Source organism: Acomys russatus, chromosome 21 (genome assembly GCF_903995435.1).
Source record: "Acomys russatus chromosome 21, mAcoRus1.1, whole genome shotgun sequence".
Taxonomy (NCBI): domain Eukaryota; kingdom Metazoa; phylum Chordata; class Mammalia; order Rodentia; family Muridae; genus Acomys; species Acomys russatus.
In genome coordinates this window covers 52081835-52107008 of record NC_067157.1, presented here as the reverse complement: position 1 = coordinate 52107008, position 25174 = coordinate 52081835, and the positions used below count along the sequence as shown (strand labels likewise).

At 46.4% G+C, this 25174-nt stretch overlaps 1 protein-coding gene across 1 annotated transcript in view; it reads right to left on the bottom strand.

Moving 5' to 3' along the window:
* Nucleotides 1–4407: 4407 nt before the first annotated feature.
* Fndc1 (fibronectin type III domain containing 1) overlaps nt 4408–25174 on the bottom strand; it is an 82376-nt gene continuing 61609 nt past the window's right edge. Inside the window, exons 15-23 of the mRNA XM_051164091.1 lie at nt 22634–22702; nt 20328–20471; nt 17550–17780; nt 15125–15233; nt 11165–11244; nt 8636–8665; nt 7364–7525; nt 6352–6474; nt 4408–4994 (exon numbers count right to left, since the gene is read on the bottom strand). Coding sequence (XP_051020048.1) covers nt 4879–4994; nt 6352–6474; nt 7364–7525; nt 8636–8665; nt 11165–11244; nt 15125–15233; nt 17550–17780; nt 20328–20471; nt 22634–22702 — 1064 coding nt within the window. The 3' untranslated portion in view covers nt 4408–4878. The remainder of the gene's footprint in view (nt 4995–6351; nt 6475–7363; nt 7526–8635; nt 8666–11164; nt 11245–15124; nt 15234–17549; nt 17781–20327; nt 20472–22633; nt 22703–25174) is intronic.

Below are 25174 nucleotides of genomic sequence, written 5' to 3'. Positions count from 1 at the left end.
AGCTGACCCAGATATGTGGCTTGAATAGGTCAAAAGGGAAAAAATCAGTCAAAACTCATTTGGAAAATGCTGGAAACTATGTCTTAAGTAAATAGCTATGTGAAATGTGCATGAATCTGCCTAAAGGGCACAATAGTTCCCACCGTCACAGCACAACAGTTCCCACTGTCACAACACAACAGCTCCCACTGTCACAGCACAACAGTTCCCACCATCACAGCACAACAGTTCCCACCATCACAGCACAGCAGTTCCCACCATCACAGCACAGCAGTTCTGTCACAGCACAACAGTTCCCACCATCACAGCACAGCAGTTCCCACCATCACAGCACAGCAGTTCTGTCACAGCACAACAGTTCCCACCATCACAGCACAGCAGTTCTGTCACAGCACAACAGTTCCCACCATCACAGCACAGCAGTTCCCACCATCACAGCACAACAGTTCCCACCATCACAGCACAACAGTTCCCACCATCACAGCACAGCAGTTCCCACCATCACAACAGTTCCCACTGTCACAACACAACATAACCATCACAACACAAGCAAAAAGCCTTCCAAGCAGGAAGTACAGGAACCCAGGACCTAGCCACAAAACACAGAACCCAGGGCACAGGGAGATGGTAGGCAGAAAATAAACATGTTTTAAGACAAAAGACACAAATATATGAAATAATAAATGCTAGCGTATGTGTGTTAATATATATGTATATATGTATGTGTGTGTGTGTTGTTGTCGTTTTTGTTCTTATGTGGTTCTTGTTTGTGTGAGTTTTTAGTGTTTAAAATCTAGATGAGCATATGCCGCTTTTAAATTAGGATTTTAAACACTGAAAACTCATGACTATACAGACTTTTCCTCAAAGGGCCTCACACACATTTGTGGTCTATGTGCCAGGATATGGCTTTTGCTTTCCTCATTTGCACTGTTCATAGCGCTTTACTTGTGTGCACAGACCATTCTGGGTTTACAGGCCCCAAACAGCAGGAAGGGCCTCAAGCCCAGGGATCAGCTTGCTTTTTAAGTTTCACCATTTCACAAAGACATTCACTCATTCATGGTTGGGCTCTTCTAGAATTCGTTGTCACTCCGAGCCAGTTTTCTTTCTCTGTAACGCCCATCTACTCTGACTTCAGGAGTTGCTAAGCTTTCTTTACTCACGTGTGAGTTTCTGAGGAGGTGGAGCATCTGGTGGAAGTCATGACAATGTGGTCTCATGTTTTCATGTCTCCCTCCATCTTCAGTGTTACCTTGCTGTCAGTGGCCTTTCTAAAGTGTTGCATCCAGAATTTGTACTCCTAAAACTCCAAGATGACTGCCAGAGACTTGTTTGATGTGTTACGTAGTTGAATTCGAACGGACTGTTGCTGAGAGCCCTACCCATGGTGGTTTCGGTTTTGTTACCAACTTGACGGGAACAGGGAAGAGGAGCAGTGACACGCTAAGGCATAGTCTGCAGTGGGGCTCCTGTGGAAGCTGGCATGTCAGTCAGCGTGGAAGATTCCCCCCTCAGTGTGGGAGGGTGCCGTACAGTCAAGAAAAGCACAGAGGAAAGGCAGCATGTTTGGAGCTCTTGGAGCTGGGACATGCTCTTCAGCAAAGACAACTCTGGGCCATGAGCTCTGGATGCCATTGGCTCAGCCAGGCTCTCAGGCTGCTGGTCTTGCTCTGGGAATGACAGCCTTGATGTCTTTAGTTCTAGGCCCTTCCGCCCTAAACCCAGTTGAAATGCCAGCACACCAGGCTCTCCAGCTTTCATTTTTCATAGCCATGTGAGCCAGATAGACAGATAGACAAATAGACAGATGATAGATATCCATCTGTCTTATCTACCTACCTACCTTTTAAAAACGTGTGTGTGTATTTTTGTGTGTGTATGTTCATGTGTGTGCCAGTCTCCAAGGAGGCCAGAAAAGATGTCATATCCACTACTGGGTCTGGAGTTATAGGAGGTTGTGAGCCACCAGTTGTGGGTTTTGGGAACCAAACTTTGGTCCTCTGTAAGAGCAGCAAGTGCTCTTCACTGCTGAGCCATTTCTCCAGCCTGCCTGCCTGTCCATCTGTTGCCTGTCTCGTGGCTAGGTCACCCTGGAGATCACTCCTGACTGCCTCCACTGTACTTCTTGTCCAGTTGCTTTGGTTTTGGTCTTAGCTGCTTACCTTCTGAGGGCTGTGGTCACTGATGTCTAAAACTGCAAATGTTTGCTTTTAGTGAGCTTCATTTTCCTAGAACACAGTACCACCAAAGGATTTCAGAAAGGACTGGGGGCGGGGGGGGCGGGGAGTTGCCTGCGTGAAACTAAGTAAGTTTTACTGTTTCTATAAAGTGAGAATGAGCTCTCTGAGATCCCTGGGTCCTCTGACACATGCACAGTGTAACTCACATAGAAGAGGACGCTTATGCTGCTGATACTAAAGCCTGATTCCAAGCTCTTCTGAGGAAGGCCATTGCCAAGGGCTCTCCTCCTGGGTGTGTTGGTAGTGCCAAGGCAAAAAGAAAAGCTCAAACACAACAGGACACCAACAATAAGCACAAAGCGTGCTTCCCTGTCAGACACCACACACAGAGGCTCTCAATCCCTGCCAGATACCACACCAGATACCACACACAGAGGCTCTCAGTCCCTGTCTGGTTCTCAGCATCACGCCTTCTAGTGAGAACAGAGGAGCATGCCAGCTCCTCCATGGAGACAGCACTGCAGATTATATGCTCTCTGAAGATGTCTTCTGGGTTACCTCGGTCTGGTGTTGTAAAGTACATGTGGATGCTGACTTGTGTGGAAACCAAGGCATCTTCTCCAACAGTCTCCTTTTTATGTGGGACAGCCTTCCAAAACTACTCAAAGAGTCCTACCTAGTTTGCAAACTAAAAATTGGACAAACAATTTGTCTCTCTAAAGCAGGTGTGTACAGCCTTTTGGCATTATGGTGCGATTCTGTCGTCCACAAAGTTTACACTTTGAGAACTATACACCAGACCTACAAAATATCCCAAAACTTTCATGTTATATGCAACTGCACAATTTGGAGGGCATTTATACCTCCTTATCAACATGCATCCTACTGGCTACAGGCTGCTTTGAGGAGTTCTAGCACTTTCCTGGGCTGGTTTGGTTTGGTTTGTGTTTTTTGCTGTTGCCCCCGTGCAGAGGTCATGGTGGGATGTGAGAAAGGTACCTGATGTCACAGACTGGTCTTAAAGTTGTACAAAGACAGCTGTGCCCTTGTAAAGTTTTACCTTCAGAACTTCCAGACGCACAAAGTTTCACCTCAGCACAATGCGGGACTGAAAACCACCAGCCCTACACTCCTACACCGAGCTCCGCCCTTTGGTGGTTTGTGTCAGGAATGGCCCTCAGACCACATCATCTGTATCTCAGCGCCTCTGATACTGACACTTGCATGCAAGAAGACAAGCCCGCCATTCACAGGGCTGTCAGGGCCAGATAGGAGGACAGACCCTTTATAACAGTGGAAACACAGGGTCCCTCTTGTGTTATAGTCAGGGAGGAAGATGCTTCTATTTCAAGATGTTGAGACAGGGAAGAAAGGAAAAGTGAAAACATAAAGACATGACTTCAAAATCACTTTGAACCTAAAATATCCATTCATCTGGAAGCATGTTAGATACAGAGGCTGGTGAGAACTCAGTGCGGAAAGCACTTGCTGTAGAGGCATGGGACCTGACTTTGGTACCCAGAACTCACACAAGAGGCTGAGGCGGGTGGAACATCCTTGCAATCCCAGCACCGGGCGGGGGGGGGGGGGAAGGGGGAGGCAGAGACACAAAGACCCCTGGGGTCACTGGCCAGCCAGCCTGGACTGATCTGCAGACCCCAGATCTCAGTGAGAGACCTTGTCTCAAGCTCTTGTTTAAGGGGGATAGGTCCGGGAGGAGCTGCTCTCTACCTCTGCAGATATGTCTACATGCCCACACACACACAAGCATGTATACAATCCCCCCACTTCTCTCCCCACCCCCCATCTATCTGTCTGTCTGTCTGACTCTCTCCATGCTTCAACAAAGGTAATGAAGTCATCTCCATGAGAGAGAAGCCTGGAGGAAAGCATTTGATTTGCTGGTAATGCTGTTACTCACCAGTGTGTTCATCATGGCCTGAGGCCAGCAGCCTACCCTTTATAACTGAAGCTCTATTCTGCAGAGAACTATCCCCTGGTCATCTGAGAAAGATATTAACAAACAGAACCTTTGTGCACAAAGTCTTAGACACACTTCATCTAAAGAACAAATACACATTTAGCAGGTTTAATCAATATTCTTGATGGGTGTAGATATGTATATGCATATATACACACACACACACATATCAAAATTGAGAATTTACAAATAAGATTTGAGGCACTTAACCCAGGGGTGGCTAAGTCTTCAGGATAAATCTCAGAGTATGTTTTCTCTGGTACTTTTGGTGATTCAATTCTACTTCACACAAAGAGGGGTGAAGCTGAAACTCAGCTGATTTGAAGATGAGAAGAGCAGAAAGCATTCTGTGAAGCAAGCACAACACACCAGTGCTGCTCCCCAGAGATCCCGCAGAGTCCAAATTTTGTGCCGGAAGAGTCTGGAAATCACACTGGATGTGCTCCAGGGTTGCCGTCTCTGGAATGTGTGATTACGGATAAACAACACACAGAGAAGTGAAGTTCCAGCAAAACTGAATTGCACTTATAGTCCAGACCAAGAAATGTGGCCAATTTCTGACTGAAGAGGACCAGATGCCCTGCGTCCACCCTGTGGCCTCCTGATCCGCTGGGGCAGCGGGCTTGGAACACCGTCTCTCTTTTGCCCACAGTCCCTAGTGCAAGGTAGTCAAACAGGCTGGGATGGGGAACTCGCAGCAGGCCGGTCCTGTGGTCACCACTTTCCTGGGATGGAAACGCCACACTCGTACCAGCCCACATAGTAGTAGGGGGTTCCAAAACCAATGTGGCCAAAGCTGACAGGCTCCTGGCGGTACTGGCGATAGTAGCCTGGGAAGGCAGTGGGAAAGAGAAGGAAAGAAGATGGGTCAAAGTCACTGACAGGAAACCTCTCACCCTGCAGCCTACTTCCACACATTTCCGGCTGTAACTTGTCAGATGAGAAGCACCACACAAAAATCTTCCCTGTGGCTTAAATTTTGCTTCATCCATTGAGGGTTTGAACTCCCCACCTCCCCAGATTCTACAGCCATGGGAAGCAGTCCTCTATAATAAATCTAAATAGACAGATAAATACCATCGGTTCTTTATTCTAGATGAAAGGCTCTACATATGCTTATCTTGCTGCCTATGTTATTTTAATTCTTTGAAAATCGGTAAGTGGTTGTGTTAGGTTTCTGTCATCTTGAGACCAGCCAGGGTCATCTGAGAGGAGGAAACTTCAATTGAGAAAATGCCTCCATCAGACTGTAGGTGTAAGCCTGTGGGCATTTTCTTTATTAATGATTGATGTGTGAGGGCCCAGCTCATTGTAGGGGGTGCTACCCTGAGAAGGTGGTCCTGGGTATAGAATAAAGCAAACTGAGCAATAAGCAGAACTCCACAGCGGCCACTGTTTCCATTTGCGCCTCCTGGTTCCTGCCTCCAGGTTCCCACCCTCCTTAAGCTCCTGCTGTGGTTTTTCTCGATGATAGTCCATGGTGAGGAAGCATAAGCCTAATGAGCCCTTTCATCCCCACACTGCTTTTCAGCTGCTGTTGGTTTGCATGGAATTCTGGGATCATCAGTGACACACCACAGCTGCTCTGTTCCTGCCTCATGTTATCATCAAAGAGCTGGTGCCCTGGCCCTGAAGCCTCTCCTGGTGAGTTTCATGTTTACCCTTTGGTCAAGCTGGGCCCCCTGGAAGGATTCCGCTGTGCGCTGTTCATGTTCATCCACATCGTAAGACTCAACTCATAATGCCTGTCCCGACAACCTTCCTTAACAGCCTTGAGTGTCTGCTCCCCTTGAATTCATATGGTCACAGTGAACCCAATTCCTTGACAAGAGGACAGCCACGTGGTGTGTATGACCTGTTGTTATTTACATGTCATAGCTCCATGTTATTGACCTTTCACACAGTTGTTTTCTCTTTCTGGCGACAGAGCTTGTTTCTGAGAGTAGGGGCCAGGTCTTATATCCCCCTTGTATTTCCAGTTTCCCAAGACACACCCCAAGGCCAACAAGTGGTGGAAGTACTTTAATTCCTTGATTTCTTATTTTTCCACCCTATCTGATCCAAAGTCCTTTCAACATTGATATCTAACCTATAAGGCAAAGGCAGAACAACCATACATTTTCTCATTATAGCATTTTTTTTCTCCCATTCACCCCCAGTATAAAATAGCAGCTTTGTCCTTCTTACCTTGAATGGTGGGGAGGGCTTCTATGTAAGACTGAGGGCCTGTTCTCCCATCCAGGTGTGAATCCACAAACTGACAATGGTCTTCGCCCCTTCCCCAGCTGTCTCCAATGCTGTAGAATGTGTCTGCATGAGGAGGTATCACAGGTCAGTGACTACAAAAGGGTGGCACTGTAAGGCTGGCTTACGATCTAGAACAAGCTTTGGAGACTGTTTAAAATGGAAGCATTACTTAAATCATGTGTTCCGTTAGTTTCCATGCCCTAACGTATGTTTAGTAGCGGGACTTTGGGCAACACAGGCAGCTCTGATGTGTAAATGGTGGACCTTTTAATCCTCAGCTTTCGAGAGAGGATGAGGAAAAACACAACAGAGAAAAGATTAGAAGTCAGGCAGGTCTGTATAAATAAAAGAACCCATTTCCACACATAGCAGCAGGCACGTGGAGCTGTCCGTGGTGCTGAAGCTCAACTGGCAGATAGACAGCGCTGTGTTTCCTACACTGGGGTCCTAAAGATAATTGTGCAATCTCTCCTAGAGATTTTGAAGGGAGAGAAAATGGGTGGAGGAAACAGGAAGAGTTAGGTGGAAAGACATGAAGATGGAGAGAGGGAGGGAGGGAGGAGGAGGGAGGGAAGGAAGGAGAGAGGAAGAGAAGGAGAAGGAGGGAGGGAGGAAGAGAGGGAGAGGGAAGGGGGGAGGGAGAGAGAGACTAAGACTATCTAATGATGAGGTGAGGCAGGTAAATCTCCAGAGTTGGGGGAGAGTGTGAGGGAAGACTTGGCTTTGACAAATCCTTTTTTAAGCAAGAAAAAAAAAATAACTGTTCAGGTCAGCGGATCCTGGATTTCATCCTTAAAATGCAGGAGATACATATTACATATCTAGTAATCCTGGAGCAGTCTACAAAACTGGTCTGTGTTAAAACCCACACGGCTCCAGGCCTTAGTAGACACGTCCCGAGGCAACTGCCTCAGGCAGAAGTTTACCGCAGCAACCCACGTCTAAGACCTACCTTTGAGGTTGTCACTGAGGTAGATCTTATACCTTAGTGAATTACAAAGAACGACCCCCACGAATTTTTTGTACCACGTCCGCTTCACGTACTGCCGACCGTGGCAGTCGGTGTGGCCAGGGTCATGCTTGAAAGCAAATGGGATCCAGATGGGTTCGCCACCTTGACAACACAGAACACACACTCTATCAGGAAACGGGACATGTCCACAGGGTCTTCCTCCCTCACTGGGCTTCCCTGAGCAAATGCGCATGCATTTTGTATCCCGCTCCCCCCTTCTAATACTAGAATACAACTGGGGCACTATGGGTTGGATCTGAAAGTGTCCCTTAAAAGCTCGGTCTGCTTCTGATAGGCTGTGGAGAGAGTAATGAATCAGGATGGGCTGAACCCCATCATGGGTTAACCCAATGATAACCTCATCCCTGGATGAAGGAGGGGCCTCATGAAAGAAACAGATAACTGGAGAATGGCTTTGAAGAGGTCTCCCCTCCTCCCTTGCATCTGCCTGCCTGTCATGAAGAACAGCTTTGCTCCTCATGTCATTCACCCATAATGTTACACCTTACCTCAGACCCAGGATCAAGGGAGCCTCGTGACCACGCTCTTAAACCTCCAGATCCATAAACTAAACCATCCTCTCTTGGTTTCCTCAGACTTTTGTCATGGCAACTAAAAGCTAACTACCATATCTGAAAGGCTGGGTGCTTTTTACTTTAGAGGATTTAAGATCTTGCCATTTTAGCAAGGGATTCTTAAAGCTCATGAGCCATGGAAGCCTCAAGGAGCAGCAGCTGTATTGGTATCTTTGACCCCTGGGACACAGTGTCACAGTGCTTCAAGTCACCCAGCCTGCTCTTTTGGTCAATCCTAATTCCTGTCTTGAACTTGAAGCAAAGAGCTTGCTCAGTTGATTGGGGGTGGGGGAAGCAGGAGGTAAAATGTCTTTGTACACTTGCTGCATTTTGACATCTTCACTTTAAAATGCTCATGGGGACCGTGTAAACAAAGTACCTATTTTATAGGTATTAGCTCTTCTCAGCATACTATCTCAAGGAGGCCAACATCTGTCATCCTATTAAAGCATTTTCAAGTCATTCCCTTCCACAAAAGAGAATGGAGGGTGGGTGAATCAAAGTTGTCAGAAGGAAATACATATGTAAAGTGTGCCGCCATCTCTATTTGTGAGTTGTCATGGTTATCACAGACCTCACATTCCCATCTCATTCACGTTCACAGCCAGAGTCAGAACCCTCAGCATGAGAAACTCACCTGGTGGCCTCACAACAAGCAGAGGATTGTCTGTGGATGAAAAAGAAATCATTGAGTTTGTAAGATACATTGCAGTTGAATGCTGAAATTCTGACTGTAATTAAAAGAGCTAACCAAACTGGAATAGAGAAAAAAAATAAGGTTTATTTATCAGATATCAAAGCATTCCATAAGCTTCACTCTGTGAGCATTTTCTTTTGGAAATACTCTCTGGTCAACTTTGTCATTGTTGACACAGAAACTGTTAGTTTCTGGGAGTGATGTTTTGAAATTGTGTGCTACAAAAGCAATTCAATACTTAGGCTGGTGAGATGGCTCAGTGAGTGAGAACCTGTGTTTTGCCCCTCGGATCTGTGTGGTAAAAGCAGAGAACCAGCTTCTGACAGCTGACCTCTGACCTCCACATGCACACTGTGGCATATGTGCGTGCGCACACACATTCTCTCTCACACTCACGTTGTGGTATGCACATACACCCACATCCATAGAGATACTCTCTCACATGCACACACACATGGCACACACATACTCTCACATTCACATTGTGGCATACACACTCACACACACACAGTGGCAGGCACATACACATATTTTCATTCTCTCTCACACATATGCACATTCAAAATAAAATAAATCATGTAAAAACTTTATTTAAAAACCAATGCTCTTGTTTTTAAATTTCCTATTTGGGAAAGTCTGATGAAGTCTTAAACTGCTTGGCACAATATCACACATTTTCTCATTCTTTAGTGTTCACCCAAGAGAAGTTAAAATGCAAATCCAAACATCTGCATAAAGAAACTTACGCCATCTTTGTAATTACCAGACAGTAGAAAAAATTACAGTTGCGTGAGCAGATTGTGGCATAGCTGTACAAGGAAATACAGACCAGAGATTAAAGAGAAACGAAGGAGCCAGGCTTTGGTGGCACACACCTGTAACCCCAGCACTCAGAGAGGCAGAGGCAGGCAGATCGCTGTGAGTTCGAGGCCAGCCAGGTCTACAAAGTGGGTTTCAGGATAGCCGAGGCTACACAGAGAAGCCCTGCCTCAACAAAACAAAAACAAAATCTGATTATTTGGAGAGAAGCCAGCCAAAGGAGTATACACTCTAGGGCACTTATGTCAAATCCTAGATGAGAACTTGGTGGGAGAAAGCAGAGGGGTGTAGGACGGCAGGAGGCAGCTGCTGGAGGTGACGGACACACTGTCTGGACAGCTGCCAGGGCTAAATATGGCTCAAAGTCTATGGTGTTTCATATTTTAAAAATATTTATACTTTAACTGCAAAAATCACTTCAGAGGATATGACACTTGTTTTTAAAAGAAATTTTGCTTCAGAAAAATATTTTCCAGGTGGTGTTGGGGCTCAAAACCAGGCCCTCCGCTATGCTGGGCCAGCTCTCTGCCCACTGAGCTATTTCGCCAACACACTGACTTTCATAAATGCTGCTCGTGGACTAAATACCCAACACTTTTTCCTCTCTGCCACTCATCTTCTCCGTATCTTAATTTTTGCAGCACTGGGGAATAGTCACAGGGCTTCAGTTCGTGCTAGGCAAGCATGGCCATTGAGCTTTCTCAGCTCAGAAAGCTGCTTTTTCAGGGTGCACAACCTATTAAATTTTAACATATATAAAACCATGGAGCTTTCCCTCTGCATTTAGGATAGTCTATCACCCTGAATCTCTTGTGCTTTGTATAGATAGCTCATTCTGGCATTATCTGCTCTGTGTGATGTCAGTTTAAGAGGAAAAGCTAACGGTGTTCTGGAAAACTCCAGAGCAGGAAGGAAATGACCCTCTCACAGGGGCCACCCAAGACCGTGGGAAAACACATGTATTTGCATGACAATTCATAGTAGTAGCAAGGTTGCAGTTATAAAGTGGAGACAAACGGAATGTTACGGCTGGGGTCACCACAGCATGAGGAGCTGTATAAAGGGCCCCAAGCATGGTTAGGAAGGCTGAGACTGCTGCAGAGGACGTTAATCTTGAAGTACTTAGTGCAGGCATCTCTGCTTCTTCATAAAAGAAACCATAGATGGAGACTTGGCTACCTGGAGAAGCATCCGCCTCCCAGATCATGTAAAGTAGATGTTTTGGAATAAAAAATGTTGCTTTTAAACTTTAAAATTAAGATCAGGCACGGTTACTCATGCCTATAATCCCAGCATTCATCACCTGCGGCCACGCTGGGCTACTCTTACCTCAGTAAAACAAAAACCAACCATCCAACCAACAAGAAACAAAGAAAGCTTTGAAACTACCTTACGCTAACAAATCAACCCTGTTTTTGGATTGAAAATAAAGTTTGTTTTTCTTTTCATTAGAATTTGACTTCAGTTACTGCCTGACCTAGCAGGGGTGGGGAGAGGGTTGGTTTTATAAGGAGAATCCTGAACAGAAAAGACTCTTTTTTTTTTTTTTTTTTTTTTTTTGGCCTTAATCCCCACTTTGCCAGTAGCTGTCATTATGATCTTTATTTCATTTCTTTCAAAAAGGCAAAACAAAGATGAATGTGCTGGTACCTGATTCTGTAACAAATGAGACGGAAGAGCTGACTGGCCCATAGCCATGAGGGTTCTTGGCTTGCACTTTGAAGTAATATCTGAAGAGGAAAGAAAACATCGTTTAAAAGAGGCATTGATTTGACCTCTGAGTCATAAGACAGATTCATAGATTCACAACCATACAAGCATGTTTCTATAGTAAGCTTGGAGTTGTGTTTATCTTTTTACAAACACACAAGGGGGGGCAGGGTGGGGCGGGGAGAGGAGGAGAGGGAGGGAGCTGGCTAACATGTTTTTCCTGAATTTTCCTCTTTTTTGACGATTTCCTGAAATGGTGTAATCAATACAGCACAGGCACATGACTGATGGGAATGGAGTAGAAACAAGAGGCTGACAGCTGCTCAGAGTGCTTCTCCTGGGGCATCCAGGCAGGCACTGGGTGACCCTCCCAGCCCATCCTTTAAAAACCTGCTTAAGACTCAGATGCCAGTATAAGTTCCAGGAGAGAAGAGCTGGGACAACAAATCACACAGTAGAACTCAAATGCTAACTTAGTCAACATATTGGACTCCGTGGTGGATTCAATAAAAATGTGGCTTGTGACTGGCAGGAGAGGACGGCTGGAGACTAACTTTTTCAGTGGAACTCCTCACAAGATAGCCATGCCCTGAGCTGTGACACCTCCAGGAAAGAAAAGCATGTCCAGCAAGAGGAAGTATGGGGGGGGTGGACCTGAGGAGAGGGGCTTTGCTGCAGGGCCATACTGTGTCCAGGAAACAGAGAATGTTCTGGAAAGCATGGTGTTTGAGTCACTCTTTCATCAAGAAGAAAATGGAGTCTCCAAGCATTTTATTTTGTCAGCACTGATGCTCGGAGAAGAACTAGGACCAGCCCATCAGTTGGGACCACTGTTGTTAAATCTTGTGACCTCCTCATCCTGAGGCTCCATGTATCACAAGGCCCTTCCAGAACCCATGAACAGTGACTCTCTGAACCTTAAAAATAGCGTCTTCCTCTAGCTTTTGGCCAGAAGGGCTGCCTTGCTTAACTACTTCAAAATTCTTCATCTGCTTGAGTCAACTATAGATGCAAGTACTGCTTAAAAGTACTAATAGGTTTTAAAGAGGGGCTGTTCACATTCGGACGGTGGCCACAAGCCACAGGTAATGACCTCAGCTAGGCTACCTCTGGCCTGGCCTCACTGCATGCAGGAGGCATCCTCGTGGGGTCTTTAACACATAAAGAAGAAAAAAGCCACTTGGTAAAATCTGAAATCATCCACATAATATGACTACTGATCCTTTTCATTTCAATTACTTTAAACAAACAAAAGGATATGCACAATTAATGCATTTCCAAATCTGAGCTGGCCCAGCAGCGTGTATCTCTGGATTATTCATACTCTCACTTAATGGCTGTGAAGTAATTTAAGGCAAAAATCCCACAGGCAGTTCTGACAGGGGGGTTGATGCACACCAATGATTCTAGCTGAATTTTGCAAACTCTTTTTTTTTTTTTTTTTTAAAGAGAAGCCATGTAAAGATTCAGAGCACACAGGACACACGTGCTACGTAGTTCCCCACGTTCCTGGTGGAATGGGCCTGAGACTCCAATCTCAACCTTTTACTGTAAAATTAGATTTTAAAATATGCAGACCCCTAAGGAGTGATGGTGGGGCCTTTGTTTAGTGAATAAAGTAGAATATGCTTGTTTTAGTTAAAAAGAAAAACACAGGACATGTGACATAAGCCACCAAGATTTAGACTCTGGGACCTCTTTTAAGCAGAGCAATTTCTTTTCTCTCCTCAAAGACCCCCAGAGAGGCACGGCGGGTACTTGAACATTCACAGCAGCTCAGGAAGTCTCTCAATAGTCAAGAAGTGAAAAATAAATGAAGGGTTTCTGCTCATTGCATCCATATTTTTCTGGCTGTTTGTAGCTGCTGTTCCCATGGGTCCTGGGGAAATCTGACCAGAGAAGCCCCCATGCTACCTCCTTTCTGCATACTCCACCCAAAGAGCCAAAAGCCTATGTTTGACAGGAGGAGGCACAAGAGTCTGGATGCAGGGGCAGATGGAGCAGGGGGCAGCAGATGGAGCAGGGGGCAGCGGATGGAGCAGGGGGCAGCGCCTCCTCACCCTTGTTCTCCTTCTCTTCTGAGTCTTTCCATCTTTCCAGAACATTTCAAGCTTTGGGGCTTCCTCCTCCTGGAGCAATTTTGCCTCAACCCCCATGCCCCGACCTTGCCTACCTGTCCTCTGGTTTGACTGCTCCGTATGCCTTGCTCCTAACTTTCTCAGAGTCTAACCTGAGCAGCCCAGGCTTGTAATGACAAGACTCACCCCATTTTGTTCTCTCCCCAAACTTCCTCATGCAGTCTACATCTGCATTGCTTTCCCTTTTAGACACCTGCCTCCCTCACCACATCAGCACTGTACACTTTATGAGGGCTGCATCCAGCTCACCTCCATGCCCTAAACCCTGGCCCAAAATACACGGGAAGAATTGCCTGAATGAAGTCTGGACCCAGAGCCTTCGTTGTAGAACAAGTACACATCCACCTTTAACCACCACCGCCTAAGAGTCAAAAGGGCAGAAATCCAATATGGCAGCAGCAGTTGTGGAAACACTGGGCACAGACGGGCGGGGCAGGGAGAGGTCAGGAGACTAAGATTCAACTTTTGTTGCTCGTGGTTATGTGATGAGCCCACCGGAAGGCATCGTCCTGCTTTTTGGTACATTTGGGGGCTGCGCTGTGGAAGTAATTGCTGCACGTGGTGCAGAAAGATGTTGTTTCTTCTGATTCTGCTGCTTTTGTTTCCTCTATTCAGCTTTCATAGCTATTAGAAAGGAACTTTCCCCAGTCCCTGATTTATTGCTTCTTTTCCTTTGCCAAATCCTGCAATTCATAACAGTTTACGGAAGCTTGGTTCCAGTGAGCCTTAAATGGCACATTAAAATGTCACAGGGAGTACTCCCAGCTTTGGGGAAGTCTCCTGGTAGCCTGGCTCTGGCCAGATTTTTGTGCCTTCTAGCACATCTGTTTACTGAGTCATTTGTTCCAGCCTTTTCTGTGCTCCCCGGCCTGGGGAAGCCTCTTTAAGCTCTTCACCGCAAGAGCCGCTGGCTCCTTACAGAAGCATGGTGATATGGCTACCTGGACAACCTCAGGAGGCAGTTCTGAGCTATTCGTGGAGCCTACAGGCCCATTGACATTGTGAAACCAGCTATAGGGAAAGCACCTGAAGCACAGGCATTTAATATGCTACAAACCAGGGGTTCTCCCACCTGTATCCCACGCCCAGCTGCCCAGTCGTTTACCAGCACACCAATGCCTGGCCACTCAGTGCCTTACCCATGTTCATCCAGTGAGAGTCATACCTCCCAAACCAGGTAGTCGAACTGAAGAATGCACAGCCAGACACTCTCATGTGAACCCATGTGGCCAATTTCTCACTAAGTGCCATAAACTCAGGCTTCCGGAACAGGGCTCTCTCTCTCAGCCATCCATTCTTCATGTAAAGGTTACAATCATAACCTTTACAAATGCATGCAACACACCTTTCTAGAATGCTCCAAACATCTGCATCCCAAAGGTTAAGTGTCAGTGCATATGTTTGTCTTATATACTGTCCCATGTATGTCACATAGCAAGATTGTACTATTGAATGTCACTACATTAGTGACTAAAACTAACCAACCCTCTTCCAACAGGTAGAAAAACCTTCCTGCCCTTAACGGAAGGTACTGCTTAGGAAAAGAAGGAACAAGCATGATTGTCAAGTAACAACTGCAATTCACGCAGTAGCTTTTCTTAAGCAAGAGACATGGTGCATTGTAAGCCTTCATTGTATCCCATGAACTAAACCAAGAGTTTAAGGAAATGGTGGGAAGGTGGGAAGCCTTCACTCAATCCTTTGTTCTGACTCACAGCTCACAGGTCTGGCTCTTTGTTTGTAAGTGACCGCCATGTCATACCTTGTGTTTGGCTTCAGGTTCTCAATGGGCAAATGGGTCACTGACGACGTCTGAGTTGACCATTTATTCCTGATGAAGTCCTCATAAGAGGCGCTGTAGACCAAGTATCCTGGAAACAGGAAAGGGAAGAACCTGGTGAGCATCAAGGAACCTGACCTAGTCTGCTTTTTGGTTGCTTCAGTAAACACTGGGACCAAAAGCAGCTTAGGAGAGGAAAGGACTTGCTTCATCTTACACTTCTGGTCACAGTCCATCATTAAAGGAAGCCAGGGAAGAAACCCACGCAGGAACTTGAAGCAGAAACCATAGAAGAATGCTGCTTCCTGGCTTGCTCCTCTCACTTCCTGATAGGAACTGTACCACTCACAGTAGACTGGGCTCCTCCACATCAATTAGTAATCAGGAAAGCCTGATTCTATGGGCTGACTCTATGGGCCAATCAGATAGCAGCAATGCACCAGTTAAGACTCCCTCAGATAATTCTGGGCCGTGTCAAGATGACAGCTGAAGCTAACTAAGGAAAAACCAAATCAGGAAGAGCAGTGATCGGGAGGGGCGGTGTATGCGGACAGCCCCATGAGGTACAGCTCCAGAGAACCCCACGGAGAGCAAGCTCCGCTGTGAGATGGGGTGGCTCACGTCAGTATCTTCTGGTGAATCCAGGTGGGGACAGCACACTCAGTGAACTTCTGGTGTTCTGCTCGCTCCCTTCTTTCTCTACCACCCTCATCCCTGGCCTCACTTGGCTCATCAGGGCTATCTGCGTCTAATCTTGACTTCATGGAGAAGAAAGAAGTAGGAGGAAAACAAACATATTTAATGAGCCAGACTCAGACAAATGTTCTGTTTTCCTAGCATATGTGGAATATAGGTAGGTGGCAGATAGATGATAGACAGACAATAGATAGATGACTGATATGTGATAGATAAATGATGATAGATAGATGATAGGTAGATAGATCATATATATGACATGAAAGCAGAAGATGGAAAGGGAGAAGGGTGTGGGGTGAGTATGGTCAAAGTGCACAATACATTGGAATGAAATTGTGAGTTTGAAACCCATCACTTTGTACAATGAATACATAAATACGAATTTAAAAAATAGACAACGCCCACATTTCCTGGTAAAGATATAGAGTTGTAGGCATGGTGGCAAATGCCTTTAATCCCAGAACTCGAGAGGCAGGCGGATCTCTGAGATTTTGAGGCCCGCCTGGTCTACAAAGGGAGTTCAGGACAGCCAAGGCTACCACACAGAGAAACCGTGTCTCAAAACACAAACAAACAAACTTAAAAGAAAGATACACAGTTGTCCTTTACGTGAGGAATATTGGCTGGTGACTCCCAGACATGCAGATGTGACTGAAAGGCTCACAGTGACCCTCGCGCATTTATCAAGCGTCACCTATGACTGGCAGTTGCTGTCCTTGACTTAGTTGTTAAAGGGCAGCAGTTACATGACGGATCTGAAACCAAACAGCTTAAAATGAGATGTGTGCTATACTTTGTCCTCTGTGCTCACCTTTTTGCCTTTAAAACTTGTCAATTACAGCAATGGGGTGATGGCTCAGCGGGTAAGAGCACTTGTTGCACAAGTACCTGACGGCAATTTCTCAGACATACGCAAAGAGCCAAGTGCAGGCCTTCCTATAACCCTATTGCTGGGGCGGGGACACAGACAAAGAAGGCTGCTGGAATTTCTGGCCCCCAACCTAGCTTCATGTTCGGTTCTTGTGTCAAGGGAATAAGTGATAGAGCAGGACATTTGCTGTCCTCCTCTGGCTTTCCTGTGTGCATGGAGACATGAACCTACACACATATACACACACACCTCACACATGTACACACACACCTCACACATGTACACACACACCTCACACATGTACACACACACCTCACATAAGCATCACACACACACTGGGGGGGGGTGGAGGCCATTCATAAAGTCACATTTGAAGGAGAGAGAAACATGTTTTTTGTTTAGATAACAAGTGTGGGATGAGAAAAGACTTGTGAGAGAGCAGGTGATGTTTATCCCCTTAGAGACATAGTTAACAATTCAATAGAAACATTTTCACCATCCTCTCCCACAGGACTCATCTGACAAGCAGTTGCCTGGATGTTTGCAAGGTGAAATAGTAGATTGAGGATTTAATGATATTTATTTTTCACACGAGGAAACAAGTCCCAGCAAGGTGATGCATTATTAGCTCAAGGTCATACAAACCCATCTCGGATCATAATTCAAGACTCTGACTCCCATCCAGTGTTCTTTAACTACCCATAAGGCTCCTGAAGTTACCAATGATCCCCATGCCACAGAAAAAGATGTCCCCCTTATCCGTCTTTCCTGTTGCTTGTGGATCCACCTGTTTACCCTCTCACAGACCCATGGGAACTCTCAGCATTACCTAGGACCCACCTGTTACCACATCTCCGGGGATGGCTTTATTCCAGTCCACAATGACAAAAGAGTGGCAGCCTTCCATGGCAACCACAGTGATGTTTCGGGGAACGTGCTGAGGCGGCAGGTCATTCTTCGTCAGGTCGTTTGGAATGAGTTCATCCAGGCTTTCCACTTGGAAGTGATCCAGAGCGTCAGTCAGGGAGCACGGTGCCAATGGGTCTTTACTGAGGTATGTCACGTAAGGCGCTGGAAAACAGAGATGCCCAGTTGGACTATTTTTTTTTTTTTTTCTGTTTTGGAAGCAGAGTCATAGCATGTGCTCCTTGGGATCAGACCCACGATGTAGCCTCTTCCTGCCAAGACTCCAGAGATGCCTGATGCTGATGCAAGAGCTCATCACCGAGGCTGAGGAGATAGATCATGGGATAAAGTACACGCTACACCAGAGTAAGGACCTAATTTCAACCCCATCACCCATGTAACAGTGGAGCAGGCATGGCCACCACCCACAATCCCTATACTTGGTTGGATTCTTGTGGTAAGCTACCCGGCTAGACTAAAATAACTGGCAAGCTCGGGGCTCAACAGATGACCCTGCCTTAGCAAATAAAGAGAAGAGTGAGCAAGACAGACACCCAACACCAGTGTCTGGCCTCTACACACATGTGCCCACACACATGAAAGTATGCATACGTACACACGTGCACATGACACACACATACATAAGCAAAGGGGAAGAACACATCCCTGCCACACACTAATGGATCCAGGTGCATATAGTTTCCAATCTGATGGTTGCAAAAGGTCTCGTTGCCCCATCAGCGTTGATGACTATAACCCTCAAAGGGATTTAGAAAGGCCCTCTGACTACAGTTTGATGTAATACAAATCTCCAGCATTCTTCCATTCCTATGCCCTCAGATTTGGAAAACTGTGAGTCAGTTAGCTGGCATCCCTGCATCACATTTCATCCCCTCAGCCAGCTTGAGGTCAGAGAAACAGACAGCAGCCTCAAGCTTTTCCCATAAGTGACCTCCTGAAGAGCTTTGTCAACCTCACAATCCTCTCTGAAGTTTGGACCTGAAGTCAAGCGGCCCTCTGCAACAGTGTTGCTCAGTTTCTTACATTCATTTTCATGTAGAAGCCCTTCCTCCCTGCCCGTCCACCCCCCCCCCCCCCCACTGCACCCCTGGCCACGTGATTTCAGTGGCTACAAGAGGCTGGAAATATGCGAGTCCTGGTCTGGTTCCCGGTTACAGTTAGAATGTGTAGGCTCTCCGCTCCCAGCCTGCAGCTCCTTTGATCGCATTCCATTCTAAAAGAAGTTAGGAACACCAAGGAATTGAAATTAAGGCTTTACACACCCAAGCCCCTCAAGTCCTCTCAACTGAAATGGCTAGAGAGCTCTAAAGGCTTTAGAAGCAGTCTGTGGAAGGGCTAGTGAAACCAACTGAATGGTATCATTATGACATGAACGGCAGCAGCACTGGCACCAAGGGCCCCACACCTCTTTCCCTTTCTGTTGTGCAGCAGCCTGGAGGGATGTGAGAGTTTGGTGGACTCCCCCAGGCTGCTGAACACCACGGCAAACACTGGAGGGCCTTGCTCTTTAACTGGTATGGTGAGCCGCCCAGTCACTGCATCTTGGCTGGCAGGACGTCTTCTCTGCTCGTTGGCAAAGCCATTTGTTTTGGAAATAGAAAGTATGATGTTAATTTTAAGCCGCTGCTTGTCTGCACTTGGTGACATATCAATCTACCGCCTCACTAATGCAGTTCATCAAGGGTATGGGGAAAGATGTCTTGGGACAGGAGGAGGAGAACACAGGTCAAATCCGTGGAATTTTCTATTGAACTTGTTTTCACTGCTGAGAAAGAAGATGGGGTGGGGATGGGGGTGGGGAGACGAATTTCTAGATACCAATTCTTTGAGGCTAGTGGAGTTGGAGAAGCCGTACCAAAACAACAACAACAAAAAAATAAAAATAAAAAAATAAAAACAGCTTTGGTTCTGCGACACTGTCATGGCGAGCGACGGTATTCGCAAAGATGCACTGTTCATGAGCAATTTAAGCTCCACCCATCAAACTTGTCTTTAAAAAAAAAACTGGCCACAGGCCTGGGAAGATGGCTCAGTGGGTAAGAACATTAGCTCTACAAGCATGAGGACTTGAGTTCGGATCCCCAGCACCCACAAGAAAAGCTGCATAGCTGTGTACTGCAGTCCACGTATTGGAGGCTGGAGACCAACAGACCTTACGATCTCCCCAGCCAGGCAGCCTAACTGAAAACAGGGAGCTTCTGATTCAGTGAGAGATACCACCTCAAGGGAACAAAGTTCAAGAGATAGAAGAAGACACTGGCTGGCTAAGGCCTCTGGGTGCACACGTGTGGGCATGTGTACTGGCACACTCCTATGTACACATTGCTGAAGTCCCTAGTCTTCCTTTCGTCTGACTGTTGCAAATTAATACCTATCTAAGTAAAAGGACTCACTAAATAATTACCCCAAATGGAAATTTCACCCCAAGGAAGCGGTTTCTTTTCTTTTCTTTTTGTTTTTTTCAAGAGAGTTTCTCTGTGTAGTCTTGGCTGTTCTGGACTCACTTTGTAGACCAGGCTGGCCTCGAACTCACAGTGATCTGCCTGCCTCTGCCTCCGGGTGCTGGGATTAAAGGCGTGCCATGTGTGCAGTTTCTTAAGATGCACTGCCTTAGCCATGCTACGCTGAGTTACACTGTCTTTAAGGGACAAAGCTAACACCAGTTTCTCGGGCTGAGGAAGTGACATTTACCAACAAATCGTCTCTTCCCAGCCAGATCAAATTCCTCCTCTGGGAAGGAGCTGACCGTGCCTTGTTCTGGGATGACCTTCGGTGTGGCAGCAGTTGTCGAAGGCATTGTGCTGGTCAGTGGCCTCGTGGTCTCAAATCCATAATCTGAAAAGACAGGGAGTCTTTGTAATTGTGTACTACCAGGAGAGGCACTGGATTCTTAGGATTCAACTGCGCGCACACACACACACACACACACACACACACCACAGACCACAGACCCTACCACACACCGTACTACAATCTACATACGCACACATACCTATCACACACATGTACAAATACATATCACACATCACACTATATACACACACAGATACAAACACACACAATACATGCACACTTGCACACACAAACAAGACCTAACCCTATACCATACACCAATACACACACACACTTATATACACATCACACACCACACCACACATATAGCCATACCACACACATATATAGACACCACCACAACACACATAGACACTGCAACAACAACACACACATATTCACATACACAGATATACACATACCACATGCAAGTACACAGATGTCACAGGCATACACACAGCCAGACCACATACCACAACACACACAGAGACACACACTTTGGAACAACTGCTTTACACAGCTACATATTTAGAGAGAGAGAGAGAGAGGGAGGGAGAGAGAGAGAGAGAGAGAGAGAGAGAGAGAGAGAGAGAGAGAGAGAGAGAGAGGGAGGGAACAAAGAAACACATAACACCATAAACAGGACATTTTGGGAACAGAAAAGGGGAGACCTTCAGAACTTTCCAGACCGTGTTCGTGTCCAGTGCTAGTCCTCACCTGGATTTTTTTTTTCTTTTTAAAGCCATAAAAGATGACATCAGGCACAGAGATATGGCTCAGTGGTTAAGAGCAAATACAACTCGGGCAGAGGACCTGGATTCAGTTCCCAGCACCCACAGCAGGTGGCTCGCAACCTTCTGCCCCTCCAGTCTAGGGGACCTGACACCCTCTGACCTCCAGAGGCACCTGCACACATGTAGTACATATAAACTCACACAACATACATATATGAACAGATAAATAATGAATGGATAAGTATAATATAAATAAATCTTTAAAAATCTCATCAGAAAATAAATTTAAATTTTTTTAAAAGTTGGGGCTGGAGAGATGGCTTAACAGTTAAGAGCACTTGTGGCTCTTGCAGAGGTCTCAGGTTTAGTTCCCAGCGCCCACACTGGGCAGCTCAGAGGGCCTCTAACTCCAGGTCCAGGTGATCCAGCACCCTCTTTTGGCCTCCAGGGGCATTGCACACATGTGGTGTGTTCATACACACACTCAGATATAACACATACACACAGAATTTTAAAATGAATAAATCTCTTTAAAATATTCTAGGTACAGACTATTTCACAGAGGAGACTGGGATTAGTGCTCTAAAAGGAACTAATCTTTTATCAAAACAAAACTGATCCCCCCTTCAACTGCTCAAAGACAGTTAAAAAAAAAAAAAAAGACAGTGGGTGTTGCCAAGGTGATGAGAAATCTTTCCTGCTTTCTAACACCTGCTGTTTTTCTTTCAAATCAGTCCCTATTTGAACACTGCAGTGGGTTAAGCCACTGAGTCTAATTGAACAACGAACGAAGAAAGCATCAAAGGCAGCAGTGTTCAAGGGTTGTGGCTCCAGACACCGGACACCAGCAGATGAGAGGAAGCTGGTCCTGAGCTTGGGCTGCTGGCAGAGGTCCACACCAGGTGAGCAAGTCTCCAAGGGAAGCTGCTCACCTGCAGAAGTGATTACAGAAGAGACAACCCCGGGTCTTAAGGGTGGTGACCAGGAGCAGTTGCTGTTTTTAAAGAGACTGCTGTAGCTAGGTCAGAGCCATTTTGGAATCTTGAACTATTTGGAAAGGTTCCATGATAAGAAACCAACACACATGTATCAGTAGCTATATAATTTAATATAATTTAATGGGGGGGGGGGGAGAGCAAGAAAGAACATAGCCTAACTACCAAGAGGCTCCTCGCTGATTTAAACTGCACGGTTTTGCCGATGATGATGATGATGATGGGGAGGTCTAGGTTGTGGCTGTACATCTCCTCAAGCTTACTGATTTTCTTTAGATCAAATATGAATTTGAGAGTGACTCGAAAGAGGGGGCAGTTATCACCACTGTCACAATCTGAACCAGAGGAAAAATGCAATCGTGACCAAACACTTATAATTAAAACGAGATCCTGTGATCAGAAAGTGAAGTGTGTGCTTTGGGGGTGACCTCCGTACCGTCATCATAGACAACGTAGTCCTCTTCTATGGGGGGTGGCGTGTCAGTCTCCAGGCCAGAGAAGTCATCTAGGGAGAAAGAGGAAGGCAGATCACCTCAGGCCCACAACCCTTCCTAGTGTTCTTAGAATTCTGCCCCCAGAGAACAGCAACTCATCTGTCCTGCGTTGCTCCCCAGAAACCAGCCAGCAATACCAGTGTCTCCTCACTTTTCCAGAACAAAGACTGTTTAGGAGACGGTTGCCTGAGTCCCGCCATCGCAGGAACAACCCCTTCTTGTTGGCAGGGTCAAAACTGAGTTCTTGTTTCCAGAACCAGCACCTACGCTGCGTTTCTGGGGGTTTCATGTTCGTCTGTTGACCATCAAAGACTGTGATGACAGAAGTTGCCAATTATCTAAACTGAGGCACACAAACTGGAGATGTTTTTGCCTGTTGTGACTTAAATTTACTACGTGTAGCTTGCCGGATCCTTTGTTCCCTTATCATCCGGTATGCTGGGCCAAATGCTGTACAGCTTTAAAAATGCTATACAATTTCTCTTGGGGGGGGGGGTCACAGTTCAGATCCCAAGTCTGTTCTGTGGCCGTAATTGATCAGTAGTGGCCTGAGTACAGTAAGATTTTTGTCATCTGCTTAAATACTAAGATGAACATTCAAAGACACAGTCAGCTCCGGAGTCTGAGCTGCTGTCCCTGACTGGCTAGTTTTTGCTGATTAATCAGAATGAAGATCTTGCTTTGCTGGGCTCTTGTGAGTGCCTGGGTTGTTTCGGTTTTTCGGACCCCCAACAAGATCATCAGGACCACCAAAATGGAAGCCATGCCTCCTCTCAGAGAAGGGCAATCCAATACCCTTTACTCAGGAGCATAAACACCGCACCAGGCTCTGCGTTCCTAGAGCTCTCTGCCACCCTCCCAGTCACCTCCACCCTGGAGGGACAGCCTCCTGTGCTGCTCTCAGAAGCCTGGACACACAAGCTCGGCCAGGAGAGGGAGGCCCTGGATGGAGACAAAGATCCCTTCCCCCGGGGGCTTTCCCCTACCTCTCTCTTGCCGTCAGAATATTCTAGAACCAGGGTGGTTTCCTGCCTCTGCTTCCTTCTAGCTTTGCAGACTGCACTACTGGAGTTTCCCCATGCTTCTCTGTGTCAGCCAGGGCCATGTGCTGGTGTGAAGCTCTTCCATTTGGGTTGAAATGCTACAATTCCTGCAACTGTGGTGATTTGGTTCATAGAAGTGAAGGAACTTGCTTCTCCTTGCCTTAGGGGACCCTCATAATCGCTATGACAATGTCATTCGCCTGACATTAACTGACTCCATGGTAACCCCTAGCAGTGGTCAACTGTGAGCTGAAAATGGAAGTGTTTCTGCCTCCTTCCCTGCCACCCCTTTGTGCCCTAAAACTGCCTCCACTTGTAAGCAGATAGCAGGCTCGGGTTTTACAGAGAACCCTCTCTGCAGCCCCACCTCCCAATTAAAGGACCATATTGTCTTAAGCCGTTCTTTCCCTGATGACTTTTACTACCAACTCAGGAAACTGGTACCGATTAGATTCCGTGACTTGCATATGCACTTTGAAACTGATGTATATTCTATCCACACAGCTCAGAGGAATGCCTCCCTCCTTAAGACCTGAAGCCCACAGCCAAGGTACAGAGCTCCCCAGACACAATGCCTTCTTGAGAGGGCCTAAGGGGACGGATGACAGGAGGAAGGTGGATACCAGAAGCCCTCTGAACTCTGGGTGTCTCAGTGTCTGCTGTGTGAGTCAATTTTCACAACACACCTTTGGGATAATCATGTTTATCACACCCACAGCTCGGGCTCCACACTGAGGCCCTGAGAGGATTTATAGCATCCGGAAGGCACAACAGGTACTGAACACAGGACTGGAGCTTCAGGCTCTTCGGCCCAGAGCCTGTGTGTTTATACTCCAGCAAGCTGCCTTTGCTTTTTAGAGCTGAACTGTCTGGGAACCTCTGCTGTTTGACTGACCGTTTCACGGCGAAATGAAAGAGGAATGAACATGTACATTCCCATTTCCAGGAAACCAAATGTATCAATCTGGCATTAAAAACACAAAACAAAACTGTTTTTTAACAGTTTAAAAAAAATCACTGATCTAATTTACCTAGCAACGTTTGAGTTTAACAATCCTACCAGTTTCTTTGGAGCTTTCCGTTAGCATTACATGATGGGTGTTCCATGTCAGAGCGCCCTACAGCAGAGAGCAGGGCTGCTTCTTCTAAACATAGCATCTTCTAGTCATAGCAGCAGGATGCCCAGAGCTGCCCAAGATGGGCTCTAGCATCCTTAGGGCGCTAAGCTGTGCTTGAGGGGGAATGCTAATAAGGCCAATTCCAGATCACCCACCCAACCTGGGACAGGATGGTCACCTTGTGAAATTGTCCCAAGCATGGTTGTTATTATTATAATGTATTATGTCCTCAGGCCAGGGCAAGATCAGCATGCCTGTATCCAAGATACAGAATTACTTCTGAGTCGATTCAGGTCTGTTTTTGGGCTCATGGTGCCTGAAG